Genomic DNA, 22,919 nt, shown 5'->3' with positions numbered 1-22,919 from the left:
CTCTGTCACGTCCCCTCCACATCCCACCTCTTCCTTTTACACTGATGTCCCCAACTCGTTGGAGTGCAGGTAAATGTTCAGCCAGGGACTCTCACCTGTGCTTTGGGGCAGAAGAGGCCTGTTTTTTTTTTTACTGGCATTTTAAGAAACACCGGTCTGGCCCATGGGCTGTCCCCAACTCGTTGGTGTGCAGGTAAATGTTCAGCCAGGGACTCTCACCTGTGCTTTGGGGCAGAAGAGGCCTGTTTTTTTTTACTGGCATTTTAAGAAACACCGGTCTGGCCCATGGGAGCTTCTGGGTGCTTCTACCCCTCACCCAGGCCCCAGTGAGGCCAAGGAAGTGGGCAAAGCTGCCGCAACCTGCCCAACTGCCCGCACCTGGGGCCACAGCTGGCCATGGCTGCTACGTCATTGCGTGGACGCTGTCCTGACATGCTCTGGGCCTCCTGGCCAAGACTTGGTCCTCAGTTTCAACCTCAGCTCTCCCAGATCACAGCTTATTTCCATTGCTCCTGCTGGTTGGGCCATCATAATCTTAGGGGTACCCCACCAGGAAATGGGTTTTGCCCCTGGGAACAAGTATCCTTTGATCGTGACCCAGACTTGGTGCCTGGATGACCTCTGAGAGCTGGAGGGAGGCTGGCTGCCCCTAAAACTGTAGGAGGGGTCATCTATTATCTCATCTCCTTCCCCTGGACTCCAGACGGTCTGGGTATTGGGCCCCTCCTCTGGAGCTTGGGGAAGGAGACAAAGACTGCAGATGTGAGAGTGGGGGGTGTCCCCGAGACCGAGTGAGAGTGTCTAAGTAGTCAGCTGTTCTGGACCAGAGCCTGGGCCTTGGATTTGGCCATGGTCTGATGGGATTGGGGCTCATGTTTTCCAACCATCCCTCCTCTGCTCTGAGAGGCAGCTGTAGCCCAGGCCGACAACCTGCTGCACCAAGGGGAGCCCATGGAGTGAGGAATCTTGTTTGCAGGGGGAGGAGGAGACAGAACCCAGCTGAGATGGCAGCTCTGGGGACCACGGGGAGAGGCTCACAGCAGTTGATTTGGAGGCACACATTTGGCCACCTTCCCCAGAAGACCCACCTCTGGGGAGAGTCTATACTGGGTGAGTGTGCAGCTCTGCTCAGTGGAGTTGAGAATAGTGGAGGAATTTGTCCAGGTGGGGATTTCTACTCAATATCAGGGGTGATGATGGGACCAGGTCACACTTGAGGCTGGAGACTCAAGAAAAGGCTCAGCACCCTTGGCCTGGCCCAGGGGGAAGGGGGGCCCCCCCATGACATGACTGGACAAGACAGAGACTGGAACGAGACCCTGGAGATGGAACAGACAGAGCCTCCTGGCCCAAGAAGGGCCTTGAGGTTCCAGGAGGCAGCTGTTGGCACAGGGTATGGACATAAAAGGCACTCCATAACTATTTTGTCTAGTGAATGAGTCAACAACAAAAAATGTAGCCTTAAGAGCTCCTTTTCTGGTCCACATGGAGGTTGGGCTTACCTTTCTTGTCTTTCTTCTCTTCCTCCTCACCGCCGGCCCCCAGCAGGGTAAAGATAATGCCGGTCTGAGAGTTCACACCCACGGCGGTCACCACCATCCGTCCAGAGCCCTCCATCACATGAGTCCCTGGGGAAGGGGACGAAAGCCAAGTTACCATTGCACGGCCCAAGCCCCCTCCCCCAAGGAGCGGAAGGCCCTCGGTCTCAGTTGACTCCAGGCAATTTGCCTGCTGAGATCCTAGGGCACCACCTACAGTTAAGGTTCAAGGTGTGTACTCAAGGTGGGTCCTTTAAAGATGATTTCACCTTGGGAAAGTGCTGTGATGGGCCTGGAGCTCAAACACTGCTATACCTCAATTCTTAGGCCCCCAGAAAGCTCAGGCCTACCACCTCTTACCTGCTCCTAGAGAATCCCTTCCTCTCTTCTCTCTCTCCCCTTCCCCCTCTCCCAGCCTTATGGGCCAAGCAGGGACCACTCTCTCTTTTCCTTAATAATATATCTAGAACCAGACCTCATTCTGCAACCAGCAAAAAAAAATGCCAACTAAGCCCTGGACAGGACTGCTTAAAATGGGGTCCACCAACTTCCCAAAGATCTGCGGAAAGAATTCGGGGCTCTATGAAGTTGGATGAGAAAACAATGACCTCTTTATTTTCACAAACATCAAACTGAAATTTAGCATTTCCCTCTATTAACAACATAGGCAATAAACCCCAGGAGTGTCAGTGGTGGCCACAACACCATTACATATGTTACAGAAATCATGGTTTTTTTTTTTTAATATCACTTTATAGCTGTTGCAGATACTTTTTCGGCTTATCCTTATTTTACAACTAAGGCAATTATTACACTGACTGCTGGATCTTGTTATTCAGTGTGCTAATAAAGAAGCACATATGTTTCTATACCACACATTAATTCTTTTTAAATTACTTTAACTATTTCAGTATCATTGGCTTCCTTTGTGATCCAGTGTATTTTATTTTATGTATTTCAAAGCTTTATTCCGAATAGGGTTGGCCCATGATGACCGCAGACCTCCCCAGGGGTCTGCGGTGCAATAAAAGTTAAGAACTCCTTTCCTAGAATTTCAGATTTTTTTTTTTTTTTTTTTGTGGTATGCGGGCCTCCCTCTGTCGTGGCCTCTCTCGTTGCGGAGCACAGGCTCCGGACGCGCAGGCTCAGCGGCCACGGCTCCCGGGCCCAGCCGCTCCGCGGCATGTGGGATCCTCCCGGACCGGGGCGCGAACCCGGTTCCCCTGCATCGGCAGGCGGACGCGCAACCACTGCGCCACCAGGGAAGCCCCGAATTTCAGATTTTTAAAACTGGGTTCCAAAGGGTCCTGGAATTCTTTCAGGGGGCAGGAGGGGAGCCATAGGGGGCAAGGGAGGCCTTTGGTCAGAGTGGCCCCAATTTTATTCATCTTTGGGGTTTCTGTGTCAGCTTTTATTTGACAAGAGGGCACTCTGCTTAGTAAAGGATCTAGATAAATGAAGTTTGGCCTGTCAGGTGTTCATTTTCTCCGATTTTCATTGTTACCACTCTGGCTAGAAAGCTGTCTACAATGCAGCATACAGTTTCTCCTTCAGACGAGAACTAACAGTCCAATCCTGCCTGCTGCAGGGTCTCCAGCCATCCCCAGGCCGCACAGGACGAACTATACCTGATCTACCAGACAGACGGCCACGGCCACTGACCCCAGCCACTACACGGCCCTGACGACTTGCTTCTTGAACTCTTTCTGCTGTTGAGAGATTTTCCTTCTTTCCCCTCAAGATCGATGGTCATTTCCTCCTGTTTTCAGGCTCACTTGTCACTAATGGCCTTCTCCTGGCCTCCCAATTTGCTTCAGACTTGAAGTCTAGGTGGACAAACTCATTAGAATTGTATCTAAAATAAGAGTCAAGAGGTTCTGAGTCAGGGCAAGAAGCACTTTCCTTAAAGCAAGGAATCTATTTTCACTTTTCAAAAGGTTTCACCCACCCCTTCCCTTTCCTTCTGGGATCTGAGAGATGTCTTGAGACTGTGTGTGTGCGTGTGTGTGTTTGCACATGTGCCTGTGTGCGTGTGCATGTGTGGTGTTCCACCCTCTTGGCCTCCAGGATCTCAGGATCTTAAAGTGCTTTACAGACAGAGAGATACCCTCCAGTAAGTTCCTTTGAGGTGGTAAAGGTTGGTCTGTCCATGCATGATGGGTAAACCAAGTCATCAAGGCTCCCAGAGGCAGCATGGAGCCCAGCAAGCAGAACCTGGGTTCTCAGGTGGTGAGCTCCTCAGCAGCTGGTGAGCTCCTCAGCTGGCCCTTGACCCATTCCCAGCCTCTTCTGTCCCCAAGCAGGGAACGGTGGGGACCACAGAAATGAGCTCGGACACTGACTCCAGGCCGATCAGCCCAGGCCTGGTGTCTTCCCATCACAGACAGACCCTGAAGCACACTTACCCCACAAGGGGCACCAACAGGGAGAACCTGGGCCCAACTATGGGGCTCTGGGAAATACAATAACTTGCCGACAAGATGCTCTCTCATGCACGGGCTCAGCTGGTGTGCGAGCTGGCAGGATGGACTGTTAACTACCAGCAGTATTAGACAGAGGAGGAAACTGAGGCCCAGAGAGGTCACACGTGGGTGAGGGTGGGGTCACTGTAGATCTTTAAAGGTGAGGGTTGAACACACTTCAGTGCATTCACGGGGCGTAGATGGCAGGGACAGTAACCACTGCTACCTTCTGTAGGACACCTACTGCGCTCCAGGCATTGTGCCCTAACCCTAGCCCTAATCCTTCACACGCAATCATCTCATTAGTCCTCATACTGGCCCTCGGTCGACAGAAGAGGAAACCGAGGGAGAAGTAGCTTGCCCAGGGTCACCAGCTGGTGAGGGACCAAGCCCTTGCCCGGTTTCTCACATATTGCTCTTCCCCAGGAAAGAAGGCTTCACACTCTGGTCTCAAACATGTTTGTGAAAAAGTTGGCTCTGCCTGGGTGGCGATGGAGAAGGTGTTCCCCACCTCCCCAGTCCTGGGCGGGATGGAAAAAGACTCAGGGGGCCAATTTCCACCCAAGATAATCAGACCCCAAATCACCTTCTAATCTAATCACTCCCATCTCAGCAGGGAGCTGGGGGCCCTGCACTGGGAGGCCAAGAGAGGAGGGAGGAAGGAGGAGGAGGCCAGGGAGGTGGCCTCTGGCCGCAACATGGGGACGCGGGGACGTGGGGTGAAGGCACAGCACGCCCCCCCACCCGGCCTCGATGAGCCCTGGGGAGTCCTCCAGGCCCCAGCATCAGATGGGCCAGAGAAGTTGGGGGCATCAGACTTCCCCCCCGGTCCTCCCTCCCTCTGTGCCCCAGCAGCACGCCCAGCCTTCACTCTGACCATGGCCCCCCAGCTCAGACACCCCCCATAGCTCCCCAAAGTCCAAACACCCCCTGGATCAGACCCCAACCTTCTTCCGGCCCTTGACCACCGATTGCCACACTGCGCCCTCTGCCCTGGGAGCAGCACAGCTCGCTGGGCCTTTCTGTCCAGCCCGGCTCCCCAGCCCCATTCTCCTCTCTGCTCACACAGTTATCACTGCCTGAATGCCCTTCCCCCACCTCTTCTCCAAAACCTCCTCCTCAAGGCTCAGGACAAATGCCTCTCCTCTTAGGTGACTTCCCTGACCCCAACAAAAGGACATCACCTCTCTCCTCTGGACTGCTCCCCGGGGTTTCCCCTGGGGGTGCCTCCCAGCCCGGTGTCCCCACTAGCCTGTGAGCCCCTGGAGGGCAGGTTTGAGGGCGAGTCCGCTTCTCCTGCCACAGCGGAGGCTCGTAGCTGGAATCCAGCACTGTCCTCCCTGCTACCTCCTTTTTTGTATCTCCCACGGTGGACATGTATTACATTTATAATGGAGAATCCACACACCCTCAATAAGCCATCTTTATGGTTTCACAAAGGGTCAAATTCATCCAGCCCAGCCGTCCTCCCTGGGCTGCCCCTCTCCCCCACCAGGACCTCACAGCCTGGCTGCCCCTCCTGCAGGAGGAAGAACCGAGTGGACCAGGTCACCCCCAGGCTGCCACTCCCCAGCTCCAGGATCCCCTGCAGGGGACAATGTTTAACCCCAAGGGCTGCAGCTCCAGCAGTGGAACCGGAGGCATGTAAGCCATGGGTCTTTGGGTGCGGACAGAGGTGAGAACCTTTTGGGGATGGGGGCCCTGGCTGGGCCTTGCACCAGGCTCCCAAGTCCATGGTCCCTTGGGTACCATCCTGTAGCCTTCACCTCCTTATGCTCCCATGGAGCCCCTCAGAATACACAGCATGGGGGGTGGTTGATAGAGAGGACCCTAGGCTGAGCAGGAGGGGACTGGGAACAAGTCTGGTGTCTGCTTCTGATGTGCTGTGCGACCTGAGGCCAGCCGTCTTCTCTGTGGACCTCAGTTTTGTCCTCTGTAAAATGGGGAGGTCTGGCTTAGGTCACCACCTCTCAACGGTGAAGTCTGGGCACCTTAGGTCCCAAGGAGATGAGGGCCACTCCTGGGTGGGGTAGGGCAGCCTCCATTAAAAGGCAGCATCTTGGGGAGTTCTGATGGGCCAGCAGAGGCCTGAGCAGACACACTGACCATGTCTCACTCCCTTCCAGGGCCACGCCTGTTCACGGGATGGGCAAGTGTGGTGGAGTCCAGCTCTGTGCCGGGCTCTGGGGCCCAAGGGGCCCCTGGTGGTCCCTGCCCTCCAGGGGCTCACAGTCTAGTTAGGGTTGAGGGGAGCAGACAGGCACACATATCAGCAACAACACAGGACAACAGAGACCCCAGGGTCCCTCGGCCGGTGGGGGAAACAGCCCAGGCAAAGGGGGGAGATGGGACAGTGTGACGGCTGCGGATCAGCTGGGCTGAAGCTGAGGGCTCGGGAAGGGAGGGTGGCCTGAGTGGAGAGCTGCAGGGTTGGGTGTCTCCTGGGGGTTCAGTAGGGAGCCGCTGGAAGTATTCTGGGGGGAGGGAAGAAGAGAACTAATATTTATGGAGCTTCCCCATGTGCCCCGTACTATCTGAGCCCCTTTTCCCACTCGGTGGCCACGGTCCCCGGGTGAGGTCATTATCATCACCCGCATTTCACAGGGCATTGCTGGGGCAGCCGGGTGGCTCCGGGCTCCTGTTCTCTCCCCCTTGCTGGGAAGGCTTGTGCACAAAGTCAGAGGCAGAGCTGTCTGGGGATACAGCCCCGAGGAGCGAGAGGGAGGCAGGCGAGCGGTGAATCATCTCCTCTCCCTGGAGATGATTCCTGCGGCCTCTGGCCTGGCAGCTGAGTGTGGGCCAGAACTTTCCCAGCTGCAGGCTCCAAGCCCATCTCTGCCTCAGACTGGCTGCAGGCCTGGTCCAGATGGCATCTCGGGGCCAAAGCCTCATGAGATGGCAAGTGGGGTGCACTGAGCCCCAGTTGGTAGAGCTAGAGGAGCCTAACTTTACAAAATGAAGCTTCTTAGCCCAGAGAGGGCAAATGGCTCACTGAGGTTGCACAGCACATGAGGCACAGGTAGGGGCTTAAACCCAGAGCTCCTCACTCTCCTGGTTTTGACTTCCCAAGCCTCTCTTTGGACAGGGAGAAGGGGGAGGTCAGTCCTTCTAAAAGGTCTTTTCCTGGGGGTAGAGAAGGGAAGAAGGGACGGAGCCTTCTCTGGGGATTATTACCTGCCTCTAGCACAAGCACCAAGCAAAGCCAATGCGATTCCCACGCCAGACGCGGCTCTGTCATCATTATTGTTATCAACGCAGTTAATAACAGTAATAACGCATGCTCACAGAGCATGAGACAGTCGGCAAAGCGTTTCATGGCCCACAAGCCGGTCACCCTCACAACAGCCCTGTGAGGTAGGTTTTAGTGCAGGCACAACCCCAAGCCCCTCCGCCCACCTGTGGCCTCTCTGGCTCAGAGAGGTTAAGCGATGGCCCAGGGTCACACAGCTGTGAGCGGTGGGGCCGGGACTTGAACCCGTGCTCTATCCACTACACCCCGCTGCCTCTCATGGAGAAGAGGCAGGGTAGTGTAATGGAGAGAGCGCGGGCCGAGCGGCACCCTGGGCCTTCCTGCGGTCACGGTGTTGTCCTAGGCTCCCCGGTGGCAGCGGCAGTGGTGGCAGGTCCGGCTCCCCGTGCCTGGCCTTCCGCTCGGCAGGCAGGGTGGGCGGCAGGCCCGAGAGAGTTTGTCGATGTCCTGGGTAACCTCATGCTGTTCATGCTCTGGTTCCAGGGGTGATGGAGGAGGGTGGGGTCCTGCAGGGGACCGAGCCGATGGGCCTGCTGGAGCCAGGGCCTGCTGCTTTTGAGGACAGTCCCCACCCTGGCCCGCTGGCCCCTGGCCCTTCCATGGCCACGTCGATGGTGCCTGGTTGTTGGTTTCCCCGTGGAGTTCACTATCAGGTGCTTCAAACAGGCCACGCCGCTGGGTAATGAAGTCACGGGGTCCTCGGAGGCGAGCTCGCGTGTGGGCGCTAGGAGGCTGCCGGGCTGGAATCTCCCTCTGGCCCTGGCCTCGGTGGGGCTTTACACGCCTGCTTGGGGCCTCAGTCTCCCCAGCTGCAAATCGAGACCAGACCATGGTTCTCCAGGGATCTGTGAGTCCCCTGACAGGCTGTAAGGTGACAAGTCCGGACATTTACTTCTCCTAAGAGGGATTATTGCTTTCACGGGACTCTCACGGGGGTTCATGACCCAGGCAGGTTAAAAACCACTGGCCTTCCAGGAAAGGCAAAAGAAGGCTGAGGACCTGCTCCGTGTTAAAGGAGGCTGAAGAGGCGGGACATCTAAACGCCACGCGGCATCCTGCGCTGGCTCCCAGCCTGGGGGACGCTGTGGGCAGTTGGCACACGTGAACATGGATGGTATGTCGGGTATCAGTACTGCATCAATGTTTCCTGAATTGACCGCTGTGCTGTGGTTATGCACGAGGATCCCTTTTCTTGGGAGACACACCTGAAGTAGGAAGAGGCCCTGACGAAGGAGAGAGTGAGGCTCCTGAGAGCAAGGGAGGCACGATGGCAACAGCAGTTGAACCAGAGGGGAGGCCATTCAGGCGTTCAATGCACTAGTCCTGCAACTTTTCTGAAAGTTTGAAATTATATTAAAATAAAAAACTAAGAAAAAAATAGGCCGAGGTCAGAGTTTGTATTCCAGGGCCCACCCATAGGTTGTCTGACCCACACAGGCTTTTGACAAATTGGAATTTCTTCCCAACGTCTTAAACATCGGGAGGTTGACCTGAAAAATCGGAATCTCTTGCTCTCCTTGCAGACAGTGGACTTCGCAGCCACACGGGGGGCACGTCCACAGGCAGCAGGGGAAGCAAGTGAGCGCTTGGTTTGGCGCCCGCACTCCCCCTGCCTCACCCCGTGGACGTGGGGACCTCCGATTTCTGCACGTTTCTACTCTGCCTCGGCTGAAGCCACTGCAGACATGGGCCTGTGTCTGCCTGTCTGTCCTGGGGGACGAGCTCCAGGCCTTTAGGATTTCCTTTGTGCCCCCAGCTTTGGAGGCATCTGGATCTTTCTGAAGGCTGGTCTGCCCCCATTTGTCAGATGGGGAGACCGAGGTCCTGACGGGCAGAGGTCATAGCGGGAGCCAATGCAGGGCTGGAACCTGGAGGTTCTGCCTCCAAAGGCTGTGTCCACTCCACACCACACAGCACCTCACACGTGCACCATTCACAGAGGACAGTCACATCTGTCCAGGCATGTGGTCCCCACAACAGTCCTGTGGGGTAGGCGGGGGGCAGGGCTCCTCACTGGCTCACTGCACAGACACAGATGTGGAGGCTTAGAGAGGAAGGGACTTTTCCAGGGTCAAAGGTCGGGCATGGCAGGCCACCTGATCCAGAACTGAGCGTTCTTTGCCTTCCTCTAGGCTGAGCCAGTGTGCCAGATGCCATATGGGGGTGTCTGAACTACCATGAGGACCCTGCAGGTGCCCCCAGCATGGTCCCTCTGTGTTTTCTGAGGGTCATCTGACCAGAAGGCCCAGCAAAGCCTCCAGCACAGGGGAAGGGCCCGAGATGTCTGGTCATGTGAGAGGCCAAATGGCAGTTATGCAGGGTTCAGAGCACTGGGGAAGACAGAAATCCAGGGGAACCTCCTGGAGGAGGCAGGCTCGGGCAGGCTGAAGGTGGGGAGGAGCTGGATGGTGGAGAGACAGGGCCAGCCCAGACAGGGGGAAAGGGGACACATTCAGGAAGAAGGGAGGGAGGGGAAATGGACATATAAGCTGGGGTTACTCTCCCATTTTACAAGTGAGAAAACGGAGGCTCAGAGAGGGTAAGAAGATTGTCCAAGGTCTCCCAGCCAATGAAGGGCAGAGTCGGGATGTGAACCCAGGCTATCTCACTCCCAAGTCCAGGCTCCGTGCGAGGAACAGGGAAGGGAACCAGCCTACGTGAGCATCCCTCCGGCAGCACTGTGCTAGGTAGGGGCCTCACCTACATCACACACCAGGACGTCACTGTTGTCCTCACAGCTAAACTGAGGCTCAGAGAAGTGAAGCGACATGCCCAAGGCCACACAGCAAGTTCATTTCAGAGCCCAGATCTGGCTCAGCCTGTCCAACTCTGCTCTTTCTACAATGCAGCGCAGCCTCCCTCCTCACTCTGGCAGACAGTGCCTGAGCCCTAAGGTGTGCAGGGCCTGGGGTGGAGCTGGGCTGACCTCCCGACAGCCTCAGGCTCGGGCTGGGCTCCCACCCTCTTGAACTGGCCAAAGATGGAAGGGGCCCATAAAAGGGAGACCTGTTAGATTTGTTTGGGTGGCGGGATGTGGATGGTTTTGCTGTTTATTTTATTTGACATGCTTTGCGCAGCACAAAACTCAATCGGCATGATGAGGCTGTGCCCGAATGGGCTGAGCGCAGTGTGATCTCACAGGCTAATGCACGGGTCCCAGGTGGCACAGGGCAGGGGAGGTCAGGGAAGACTTCGTGGAGGAGGTGGGACTGAACAGATGGGCAGGAGTTAAATGTGCAATGGGGAAGGGAGAGAGCCGTGTGGGAGGAGGACACGGCCTCAGCAGAGGCAGGGCAGAAGGAAGGAAACAAGGCGGGTCTATAGCAGAGGCGCAGGTGAGGACAGGTGTACTGACTCTGTGACTCTCACCGCAGGGAGAAGCACTGAATGCAGCGCCCATTCAGGGTTTCGGCCTCCTCTACCACAGACCCACCCATAGCCTGTCCAGGCCCTGCTCACACACAATCAGCGACGGGGAACTCACTACCATACAGGCAGCCTCTTTTGTTCCTAGAATGGTTCTGACTGTTACAGAATTCTTCTCTTTCCAATTAGATTGCTTTCCATCGGGCTGACCATGCCCCTTTCTCACTGTCTTTTCCCCAGGAGGCTGGGCTAAGCCACTGCCCTCCCTCTCCGCCACACAGCTGGGTTTCTGAATGTCAGTACTGCAGCTCACGGTCAAGTTTCATTTTCTTGAGTCTAATTCACCCTGCACTCTGGCCATCTTTGTGGGTACTGACTCTTGCTTTCTCTTTGTCGGCCTTCCCGGACTTATGGTCTCTGTGAACTTGATGGGCATACGTTCCATACTGCAACAGGACAGAGCTCCACAGAAGGCTGCTAGAAACCTTTCACCAGATTGCCAGCAGTTCAAGGCTCAGCACAAACTGACCAAAATCCCCTGGACTCAGCACAGTCTTCTCCATCTTGTCCACAAAGACACCATGGGAGACCTTGGCTCCTGTTTTCTGACATCCAGAGGCCCAGGGTCTACTCCATTTGCCTGGGCTTCCAGCCAGATGGATAGATCGAGACTAGAGTGGTTGATTCCACTTCAGCTGGCCAGCCGACTTCCCATCCATCTCGGCCCTGTTGCTCTTTTCCAGCGTCTTTGCACCTGTGCCCACCTCTGTGGCTGGTTGCTCATGCTTCAGGTCAGTGATCCTGAACAGTTTCTCTCCCCAGCCTCCTGCCGGGGAACCATCCCTCCTCTCCTTCCTCCAAACTGTCTGGAACCTTCATCACGCATCCACTCAGGCCTAGCACCTCCCCTCAACTTCCACTGATCCTCATGACCCACCTGGTCACTTCTCCCAAGGACGCTCGCCTCTCTGACAACCACTTCAGCCCAGAGGTCAGAACCAGGGCCACAGGGCGATGACCATTTACTGAGCTCTCATGTGGCTCTAAGTTCCAAGAGGGCATTTGAGGTTTTCCATGATCACTTGGTCAGACACCCCCGGGCCTTTGCACTCGCTGTCCTTCTGCCTAATGCTCTTTCTTCTCATTGTTCTGCTTTTAGCTCAAATGCAACCTCTTCAGACAGGCTTTTCCCTGATCAACTAAGATTCCCGTCCCCTTCCTCAGGGTCTCTATCTCACTATAATGGTGTAATGTCTTCACCTGACTTATCACTCTCTGAAATTATGTTACATATCCGCTTGTTTGTTCCTTCCTTGTCTGTCCCTTTTACTAGATTCTAAGCTCCAGGAGGGCAGGGACCTTGTTTGTCTCATTAACCACTGGCACACAGTGGGTGCTTAATAAATGTTGGTTGGATAGTTCTTGATAATAAATGCCCCAGACCTAATTCTCACTCCTTTTTACCATCGTACCCTGCAGACATGCTGCTCCTCCTCTGTAATTCTAGGAAATCCCGCTGTGCCTCTGTTAGGAGGGCCCTTTCTCCACAACTCTGCTTGGTGGGCTCCTACTCACCCCTTAAAACCCAGCTCAATTCCACCTCTCTGGATAGTTCTGTTCTGTTGGTTTTCTCACACCTTCCTCACTCCTCTACTGTGGAATTAGCTATTTGCTGGTCTGCTTCCCCCAGCTTACTCAAGCTGGGGGCTTATCATCATGGAAGGGAGGGCCCAGGGGCTGGCCCAGAGCAACTGCTCAGAGGATGTTTGCTGAGCACTGCTGGACAATAAAGCCTTTTTGGTGTCCCTGCTTGGAAGAGGGGTACTTCACCTGTCTGGTGCCTCACCTCTGCAGGGTCTCCCCTCCTCTCTTGCCCCCTGCAGCAGCCAGACTGAGATCTTAAAAATGTAAACATGATCAGCTTACTGCTGATTCCAGAGGATCCTCATCCTACTCAGAAAATTTATAAACTCCTGACCATGGCGCACAAGGTCTCCCTCTTGCTCATGGTCCCGCCTCAGGGCCTTTGCACTTGCTACTCCTGCTCCCTGCTATACTCTTTCCCTGGCAAGTTGCAAGACCAGCTCCTTTTCATCATTCACACCTCAGCTCACACGGGGCCTCCCCGACCTCCCCCACCACCTGCACTCCACTGCCCTGCTTTTTTTCCATCATATACCTATTGCCCTCTGGAATTTTTACATTGTCTGTCTCTCCACACTACACTACAAGCTCCTCAAGGCTGGGGCCTCGAGGATCTGCCTTGTACACTGCTGTGTCCCCAGCCTCCAGCCCAACGCCTGGCACACAGCAGGCATCTAAAGTAGGCATCACCAGACTGATTCTTTCTCATCTCTAACGAGAACAGGCTTCCATGTTCGACTTTTCAGAAAACCAACTTACTACAAGGTAAGTTCCATGGGGGCAGGAATCGTTGTCAGTTTGATTCCCTGTGCTTTGCCCCAGGGCCTGGAGTACTGCCGAGTGCACGGAAGCCTCAATGTACGACCGCAGGGGAAAAGGGAGGGAGTTCTCGTTTGGGGCCGAGTTGGCCAGAGATCCGGAGCCAAGGACCAAAGTCTCTGAGACCCTCCAGCCTCATAAAGGGGACATGGATGCCCCCTAGGCATGGGGGCAGGAACCAGCAATGGGAGTGAGCCCACCGTGGGCCACAGCTCACCTGACAGCAGCATGGGGTCCTTGTCCACAGACTTGCGCACCTGGTCAGACTCCCCCGTCAGGGAGCTTTCATCGATCTTGAGGTCATTGCCCTGGATGAAGAGGCCATCTGCAGGGAGGAGGTCACCTGGTAGGAAGAAGGGTGAGGGGGTCAGTCAGCAGGGTCTCAGGTGGCTGGAGAGGCTGGAATATTCTCTTCAAGGCATGATTACAAGGAAGGTTCACCCTTGGGAACTGGCTGCCTAGGGTTCCCAGGATACAGGAACCAAGATGGCGCCCATCAAAGGACAATAGGCAGCTGAAGCCTGGGGCCAGGGTGAAGGGCATGAGGCCTGGAGGGCTGAGGTTAGGTCCCGCAATAATCCTAGCTTGGGTGGGCATGTCCTTCAGTTTATAAAGTGTTTCTCTTGGCATGGCATGGATTTGGGGCCCAGTTTTCTCAATGATTCAGTCTTCTCTGGTCTCAACTATGTTTTGGGGAAATTCTTTTGGAAGGGATTAATCTCTCTCGACTAGGCTGAAGAGCCCCCAAGACAGGCATGTTATCAGAGGAAACCAAGCCCCCTAGGGCTGAGTGAGGAGAGGCCTGCCAATCTTTCCCCCATCTTTGGCCTCTATTTACCTAGGACATATCTCATCTAAATCCCCTTTGGCACCAGCCTGCTCACTTTCTCCATGGCAGTATCACAGGCCTAGAATGTTCGCCCATCCATGTCCACTCCCTATAACACCTTCTCTAGCCCAACGACCATCCATTAACAGCCAAATCAGAGGTGGGAAATGGATTTCACCTCATCAAGCCATTCTGAGCGTTAGTGGTCCTTGGAGTGTTATATTGAGAAGGCGTCTGAGGATGTATCTAGGCTTTGAGCTGAGATTGATTAGTAATGTCTGCTAAGGGTAGAAGTGTGGAGAGTTGTGGGACGTGTGCTATGTATTTGCCATTTCTGATTTAAACGGATTCTGGAATCTTACCTCCAGAAAGGAGCCTCCACCTCTCCAAGGAGCTCAGAAGACAACCTGGCTTGAGCTCAGAAGACAACCTGGCTTGGGCTCAGCCTTCAGGGATCCACCCCCTGCCCTGGGCCAGCCTCTCTGGGTCCCACCTGTGCCCAGACGCCAGCTCCAACATGTGGCTCTGTGGTTGGGTCACTTACCATATTTGACCTGGGCGATATCCCCAACCACAATCTCAGCCACAGGGATCTGGACCACCTGGCCAGCCCGGACCACGGTGAACTTCTGCTCCTGTTCAATGCGGCTCTGCAGGCCCCGGAACTGTTTCTCTTTGCTCCAGTCATTGAAGGCCGTGACCAGGACCACGCAGATGACCGAGAGGAGGATGGCGGCCCCCTCGATCCAGCCTGCCTCCGCCTCCCCTTCATCTTCTGCCCCCGCCTGGGCCGTTGCACATCCTGCGGAGAGCAGAAGGAAGCAGGTGAGGTGGGTCAGCCAGGCAGAAGGGGCCTCACAGCAATCAACAGTGCAAGTGCTTTAGGGTCTAAAATGCAGTTTTGCTGATGCCCTCTCCTTCCCTTCTTCCATCAACTGTGAGGCAGGTTTCTAGGCTGGGGCGGGAGCCATAGTGCTGGACCTGCCCTCCAGCAAGCTGGTCTGAACCCTGCTGCTGCCCCTTTATGGTCCTGGGTAAGCCTTCCCTAAGCTTTGGTGTCCTTATCTGCAAAATGGGAGTCACTGAGACCACCTTCCAGACTCAAGGGGAGGAAGGCGAAAGCTCCAGCCTGTGCTTAGCACACAGGAGGTTCTTACTCAGCCCTTGCTGGATTTGAGCCCTGACTACACAGGGAGGACGCCGACACTCCGAGCCACTTGTCTGATCCACAGTGACCCTCCACCCCACACCCTTGCACCATTGAACCTCCAGGTCTGGGCCCCACATTGCTTAAGGCCCGCCAGACCCACCAGGTGAAAAAGAAAAAGAAGACACCAGACACATTTGATGTCAAGGCCTCGGACTTGAAGGACGTGAAGGCAGGTCCTGCCCACGCAGCGCTGAGCCCTAGGGCCTTTCCAAGCCCCTCCGCACATTCCGTCTCCCGCATCCCCACAAGGATCCGGAAAGTGAGAGGTATTACCCCCATGGACAGATGTGGAAACTGAGGCCCAGAGAGGTGAGTGCCACACCAGGACTGGCCTAGGCCCTTCCTTCCAATGGGCAGGGGTTGGGGGGTGGAGAACGGGTCTCTCCATGGACAGTGACTGTGAGAAGCATCTGACGACCCACTCCTAGAAAACTCAGAGCGGGCCCCTTCCACCGAGGCTGGGTCCTGACTGGGCCATTCGCAAGGCCTGCTGTGTGCCAGGCATTCACCTTAACCCTCAAGCTGGCTGAGAGGAGAGAAGCGGTTCAGAGAGGGACAGCAACTCAGCCAAGATCACACAGCAGATCTGGAGTTTGAATCCAGCCCTGGAATCTGGGAGGCGGAGGCAGGCTGGATCAAGGGGGCCGCCATCCTCCTCTCGGTCATCTGCGTGGTCCTGGTCACGGCCTGGTCACCGGACCTGGCCTGCCCCCTATCCCTGAGTCCAGCGGCCCTCTCTGCCACATGCTGGCCTCACTGGGAAAGTAGAAAATGTTGCCAAAGACCCATGGTCGACTGTCTGGAAGCCTAACTCAGTCCCAAGGAAGAGAGAACAGCAGTTTCAAGAGTCCCCAGCATGACTCTCTGGGAAACGAGGGGTCGAAAGCAACATGACCAGAAGGCCAGGTGGTACCAGGGAATGTTTTCTGGCTCTCAGCTCCTGGAAGGGTCAAGGCTCAGCTGGTGGGCCCATTCTTGGGAGGATACAGAGTCATTGCAGGCCGGCGGTGTGGGTCACTAGAAAATTCCACATCTTTCGCTGAACCAGCCACTCCTCATCGGCTAATAAACAACTATACCACTGTGTGGGGTTCTCAAAGCCACTTTTCTTTTCTTGGGGAATTTCAGACTTTTCCAATAATTTTAAACTGTTTAACTGAACCAGCCTTTGGTGGTGATGATAATCATTATCATGGTGATGATAACGGACATCGGGCTAGCTCTGAGTTCAAATCCCAGCTGTGTGCCCGGAGCTAGCTGCTTAACCACTGTGCCCTGGTTTTCTCATCTGCAAAACCGGGGTAATGACAGGTGCTTCCTCCTAGGTGGTGGTGAAGGCTGGGGAGAGGCTGTACGTAAAGCACCTGATGCAGCGAGCACACAGTAAACGCTCAGTGTAAGGGTGGCTTTTTGTCCAGCACGTGATGTCATCACACAGGCAGCCTGAATGGGGCCTCGAGCCCCACGTTCAGAGGGGATCCAGTTGGACTTCAGAACCACGTGAAGGTGGGAGGAGGGGAACTAAGGTGCCCCTCTACTAGTGAACGACACCAGTGAAATCCCCCAAACTGGGAAACACAGGTGAACCTTGCTAAATAGAAACCCAGTACACGGAGATGCATTCTCTTGGACTTCAGGGGAGTGATTCAAGATACAGAGCTCAGTTCTTCTGCTTCTGGGACTTTTGTTATCCCCTGCCCCTGCCACATGCTCTGTAAGTGGGAGCGCTGTTTTTTCCCTGTCCTGTGCTTCATCAATGGCCCCCCGTTTTAGTTACTGAAACTTTTAGGACACTTAGAGACAGTCCAGGCCCTGGAACTGGAAAGACATGGCTTCAAATCCAGGCTCTGCTGTGTGATCTTGGGTAAGTGACTTGGCCTCTCTGAGTCTCAGTTTGGACAGCTATAAAGTGGGATGACCCCAGGGACTTTGTGAGCCCAGGGCTTAGTAAGGGCCTGGCACGTGGTAAGTACACGGCAGACACTGGTCCTCTCCTTTTCATGAGCGTCTCTCTTTGGACTGACTTCTGAGAGCCAAGGGCATGGTAGTTGAGTGGGTCCACACCCTGTTACCTTGACTCCAAGCCCTGTCTGCTGCCCTTGCTGATTCAATACCAAGGAGCCCTCTGGGCCCTTGAGGGCACTCACTTGGCCAGCAAAAGCCCATGAGCTTTTTGAGAACTGTCTGATGATTACATGGTGCCCTGGGACGGCAAGAACGTAGGCATGCAGATTGCTTAAGCTATTGGGAGCCACCAAACCCTGAAAACAACTCCTGCTGCTCTGGTGCAATTAAGGGAAAGAGATGAGAAAGGGGAAGAAAGAGGGGCGTGGGTAGGCCCTGCTGAGGTCTCCTCTGGGGCTCCCTTGGACTGGGGCGGGGACAGGATCTGGAGATTGTGACCACAGGGTCTGGGAAACCCGCAGCTGCCCTCCCTGGACCCAGGGTTTTCTAGGGTGTGGCCGCATACTGTCTGTGTGACCTTGGAGAATCCACTTGGCCTCTCTGGGCTTCCCTCTAGCTGTTCATCAGTAAAATGGGGAAACTACTTTCTAGGTGGTTACCAGGGCCTGGCATCGAATAAGGACCCTCAAAACTGGTCAAGCCACAAACATTTTCTAAGCACATGCTATGTGCTGGTCACTCTGCTGGCACTCTGGCACTAGGGGAGCTGTCACAGGCAGGGAGTTGGAAACATGGGGTATGCCTATCCCAGCCCTGTCACAAAAGTGTTGTGTGACCTCTGACAAGTGTCTGGAGGTCTCTGAGCCAAGAGAGCAAACAGGGAAGGGCTATGCGTGCTGCAAGGCAGTCTAGAGCCTGTTAGTTCATCACCAGCGTCGTGTTATACATAACTGATGCAGCCTGAGTCTGACATGGCAGGGGGTGGCCCAGGCAACATGGAAGGTCCAGAGCTCAGAGCTCAGGCCGGGGCCTGGGTGTTGGGGAGGAGGAAGCACAGTCACGAAGTGCAGGAACTTCATTCTGTGCGACTAGAGTGTGCACATCAGCCCTCATCAACTGAGTGTGGCCTGAGCTAGTGTCTCAGCTGGAGGAAGGGAGGGGCAGTAGAAAGAACCAGAAGCCTTGGGTTTAAAATCCAGCCCTACTGCCTAAAAGCTGTGTGACCTTAGGCAAGTCCTTGCCCTCTCTGGGCCTTGGCTCCCTCCTCTCTAAGATGGAGGTGATCCCAGCCATCTGTGTGCAGGGCTGTGGGAAGGCTCCTCCTGGTACAGCCTGGGAGCCTGATCCATGTTCCCACTGCACCCCTTCTATCATCTGCCTGCTGAGTTCTAATCTTGCACTACATTGGGTCACAAGAGGTCACTTCTCCGGGTGGCACTGACTCAACCCGGTCACTTTCTGAGGAAACGTAGCCGAGGGACAGGAGTGTGGGCTCGGGAGCTGGAACACCTTGGTCTGAGTCACGGTTCTGCCGCTTCCCAAAGTCTGACCTCCCAAGTCATTTACCATCTCAGGGCCTGGGTGTCCTGGGTGATAATAGCACCTGCCCACGGGGTTGTTGTGAGGGTCAAGTGAGGATCACATGAACTGTCACCCTAAAAGCTTCCAACTAGTGGCGGCTCTAAAAATAGTAGGAATTACCCTTCTTATTATGCTTTGTGTTGCTCCCTTAGCTTTGTTCAAGGCTCACGCAAGTAGCCGTGTGCCATCTCCTTCTATATTTTCTGGAAAACTTCTGCAAAGAATGCTGCCCATTATGCATCTCTCATAATATCCTACGTGAAGGTTCATCCCAGAATTCACTGTCAGGGGACATGCTATCTTCCTAAAGAACTACCTTTCCTCCTTGCTGATTCCTTGAGCTATGCAAATCATCCTAATTCACTTTCTGCTTTGGCTGCCAGGAAGTTCAAAGTCAAATTTATATCTCAATCGTAGTAGCAAATTTATTTGCTTTAAACCCTCTTTGGAAAGAGGTCATGCAGAAAAAAGAAATTAGCTAGTAATAGGAGGTATAAAATTGAGGTAGTTGGCCAGATAGACTTGGCTATCCATTTTCTCAGAAAACTCTGGCCTGGGAGGGGGTGGGGTGACAGCTGTTCAAGGAACCTCAGAGACCACTTTCTCATTTGGGGAAAGGAGGCCCATAAGGGTTATTTCTTACATGCTTTTCACTTTTTATTTGCTTGCCTGAAGCAGTGACCTTAGTAGGATTATCTACTTACACAGCACATTGATTAAGAAATGTCTAATTATAATTAATAACAAAGAAAAGTGTTTACACTTTTCTACAAACGCCAAATCAGATTATAAAAAGCTAACAACAAAATAATATGTGATCCCACATATCTCATGGTATGTGTGTGCATATGTATCTGTCTGCCTATCTATCTATGTATATATGCGTAGAGTGATACAGGTTTAAAAGACTTTGTCATCACAAAGGAAAGCTGTCGTGGAGCTGGTGAAGCCCTAGCCCTTGGGAGGTGATCAGTTTCTGGAATGAAGACTGAATGGAGGTTGAGGTTTTCTTTTCCTTTCTTTTTTTTAAATTGAAGTATAACTGATTTACAATGTCGTGTTAGTTTCAGGTGTACAGCAGAGTGATTCAGTTATACATGCATGTGTATATATATATATATATATACACACATATCTATTCTTTTTCAGATTCTTTTCCCTTATAGGTTATTACAAAATATTCAGTAGAGTTCCCTGTGCTATACAATAGCTCCTTGCTGGTTATCTATTTTATATATAGTAGTGTGTATATGTTAATCCCAACCTCCTCATTTATTTATGAGGTTTTCCATTAGGACTTCTAAGTCCTGACTTTGAGAAAGTGGGTTTGCCCCAGAACTCTCCCTGGGTGAGTGGCACAGTGTTTCCTCCACCCACAAAACAATGTCCCCATTCAGAACCGAGGACAGGTTTCGGGATGCCCTCTCAAGTCCGAGACTCGTCAGGTGGGAAAGCATGTTCAGCATCGGGCCCACAAGGGTGTGCCTGACACGGAACCAAGCTAGGACCGGGACTGAGAGTCCTTCTCCCGCAAGGCACACAGCATGGGGTCCCCAACGGGGATGCAGGGAAGGGAGCCCGGGGCGGTCTACCCGCAGCGGCTGCAGGTCCAGCACCTCCAGGTGCCCTCTGTGTGCGCCACGCTGTCCACACGGCCCTTCACCACCTCCCTGTAATAACCCTTCAAGGTGAGGTCTGTCGCCCTGTTTTGCAGATGAGGAAACTGAGACTCAGAGAAGGAAAGTGACTTGCTTAAGGGCACACAGCCAGGAAGTGATGGAGACAGGATTCTAACCCGGGAGAATGGGCTCACTTCAGAAACTGAGTCTTCATCCACTTTATCCTCCTTCCACACTCAGAGAGCGGTGGCTGGCCGGGGAGAGGGAGAATGGCTTTCTTTTTTTTTCCGGTACGCGGGCCTCTCACTGTTGTGGCCTCTCCCGTTGCGGAGCGCAGGCTCCGGACGCGCAGGCCCAGCGGCCATGGCTCACGGGCCCAGCCGCTCCGCGGCACGTGGGATCCTCCCGGACCGGGGCACGAACCCGTGTCCCCTGCATCGGCAGGCGGACTCCCAACCACTGCGCCACCAGGGAAGCCCCTGGAGAATGGCTTTCTTGTAGCAAAATTTCCCTTCCTGATCTTCTAGGACAGAGGTTGGCGAACTTCCTCTATAAAAGGCCTGAAAGTGAATACTTCAGTCTTTGTGGGCCTTGCTGTCTTTGTCACAGTCACTCAACCCTGCCGTCGTGGTGGGAAGTCAGCCACAGACAGCATGGAAAAGAAATGGGGGTGTCCCAACGAAACTGCATTTTTAGACGATGACATATGAATTTTCATACAATAGTCACGTGCCGCAAAATAGTATTATTTTGATTTTCTTTCAACCGCTTAAAAATGTAAAAACCAATCTTAGCTCACGGGCCATATAAAAACAGAAGGTGAGCCAGAGTCGGCCGTGGGCTGAAGTTTGTGATCCCTGTTGCAGAATATCAGGTGCACAGAGCTCCGACGTCATCATGGATTTTTTCGTAGTTGCAGGCCTTGAGGAGCCAGCAATTTCGGGGTTCTGAGGAGAAGCCCAGCGCTGGAGCTGAAACAGGGTCGCTCAGAAGCTGGAGCACCCAGAGAGCAGGGCACCTGAGAACAGGGCTGATGCCCTGTCAGATCAGAGTGTGGATGTAGGCCACGGGTGAGCGATTCGTGGGCTCTGTCCCCAGCTGTGAGAGTGGGGAGCTCTCAGAGAGCAGCCTGGACAGAAGTTCGGGGTCACCCACCCTTGGGCTCCATCCAGCACAACCAGAGTCTCTCAGGGAGTGGTCTGGGCAGTGGTGTTTTTAACAAGCCCCAGTGCAAAACCTGAGGACTATTTCTTTGCTGGGTGACCCTGAGCCAGTTAACTCACTTCTCTGTGCCTTGGTTTCCTCATCTTTAAGGCGGGCATAATCATGGACCCTACCTCATGGGGCCGTTAGGACAGCATCTCAGGGCTCGGCACCCTGTAAGTGCTCAACAAACACTCGCTCTAACGTGACGATTGTTGGTCCGACCCCTGCATTTCACACATGGGAGAATGGGGGCCGGGCACTCCCAGCCTGGGGTCGGGCTTAGCCACCCACTAGCTGTGGGTGAGGCCCTGCCCCTTGGGCCTCGGTTTCCTCACCTGGAGGGAGCCATGGCCGTGAGCCCCTAGTGCCCTCCTGTGTGGCCAGGCATGCATGTTGCCGGGCGGGCAGCAGGGGTCCCAGGCCCTGTCTTACCTTCATTGTTTTCACCGGGCGGGTGGTAGAAGGAGAGCCCCAGGGAGATGATGGCGGCGATTTCCAGGATGATGAGCGTCACGTCTTGCAGTGCCTCCCAGACAAGCTGCAGGAAGGTTTTTGGCTTCTTTGGAGGTATAAAGTTTTGCCCAAAAATCTGCTTTCTCTTTTCCAGGTCTGGAGCGGTGCCTGGCAAACCTGCGGACAGAGTGCAGAGAGGTTGGCCCGGGGGCGCAGGAGAGACACAACACGTTCTGGGAATCATCCACATGGCGGAGGGAGGAGAGAAGGGGAGAGAGGCAAAAACAAGGCAGGGGGCTGGCAGGCACCCGCCAGGAGCCCGGCGCCCAGTGTTTGCTTTGGCCCAGAGGGTCTCCCGAACAGAGACACTGGCGTGCTGCGGTGGGAGGACTGGAACATTCTGCTGTTACAGTTGTGGGGCCGCGTGGTCTAATATCTACTATCATAGATAAGCTATCACATCACGGCTTCTAGAACTCCAATAGTCTGTCGTTCATTCGCTCATTCGTCCAGTTATTCATTCAACCCGTGCTTCTCTCGCTGCTGCAGGCCCGGCCATTGTGGGTGCTGGAGAGGGTCCCGCGAAGGGAAAAGCCCCACGCTCAGGGATGCGGGAGCTCAGCGGTCCCGGGAGTCCCACAGTCTATGGTTCAGGGGTACAGGACATGGGCATGCCTCCTGTCTGGGTTTCTAGGTGCTGACGCCGACAGTGAAACACCCACCTACCGCCGCCAAGAGCCAGACTGGCGAGACCTCATGGGAGAGCCGGGGGTGGCTCGCTCCCAAAGAAACCCCACACCTGCCTTGCCTATCAGTGCAGGTAAGCACTGGAGATCCGCTGTCCTGCCTGTGCACGGGGGAGGAGCCCGAGCTGAGTTATGTCCATTTCATAGAGGAAGAGACCAAGGCCTTCATGAGACCCAGAGGTGGCCTTGACACCGCTCCTGGGACCTGAGAACCCAGGCCAGCCCTGTTCTAAGCACATGGAAATGTTGCCCCCAGCCTCTTGTGCTGTGGTGGCATCTGGGAGCTCCATA

General features: G+C 54.4%; 1 protein-coding gene across 1 annotated transcript in view; it reads right to left on the bottom strand.

Annotated features, from left to right (window-relative positions):
- Positions 1 to 22,132, bottom strand: part of LOC102989807 (plasma membrane calcium-transporting ATPase 2) — a gene marked incomplete at its 3' end in the record, with an annotated part of 32,997 nt that extends 10,865 nt beyond the window's left edge. The window contains exons 1-4 of the mRNA XM_028485728.1: positions 21,862 to 22,132; positions 14,453 to 14,710; positions 13,297 to 13,422; positions 1,503 to 1,628 (exon numbers count right to left, since the gene is read on the bottom strand). Of these exons, the coding sequence (XP_028341529.1) occupies positions 1,503 to 1,628; positions 13,297 to 13,422; positions 14,453 to 14,710; positions 21,862 to 22,132 (781 nt within the window). The remainder of the gene's footprint in view (positions 1 to 1,502; positions 1,629 to 13,296; positions 13,423 to 14,452; positions 14,711 to 21,861) is intronic.
- Between the last annotated feature and the right edge of the window lie 787 nt (positions 22,133 to 22,919).

Source organism: Physeter macrocephalus, unplaced genomic scaffold (genome assembly GCF_002837175.3).
Source record: "Physeter macrocephalus isolate SW-GA unplaced genomic scaffold, ASM283717v5 random_640, whole genome shotgun sequence".
NCBI classification, from domain to species: Eukaryota; Metazoa; Chordata; class Mammalia; order Artiodactyla; family Physeteridae; genus Physeter; species Physeter macrocephalus.
The sequence above is the reverse complement of the archived record's forward strand: the minus strand, read 5'-3'. Positions and strand labels throughout refer to the sequence as shown.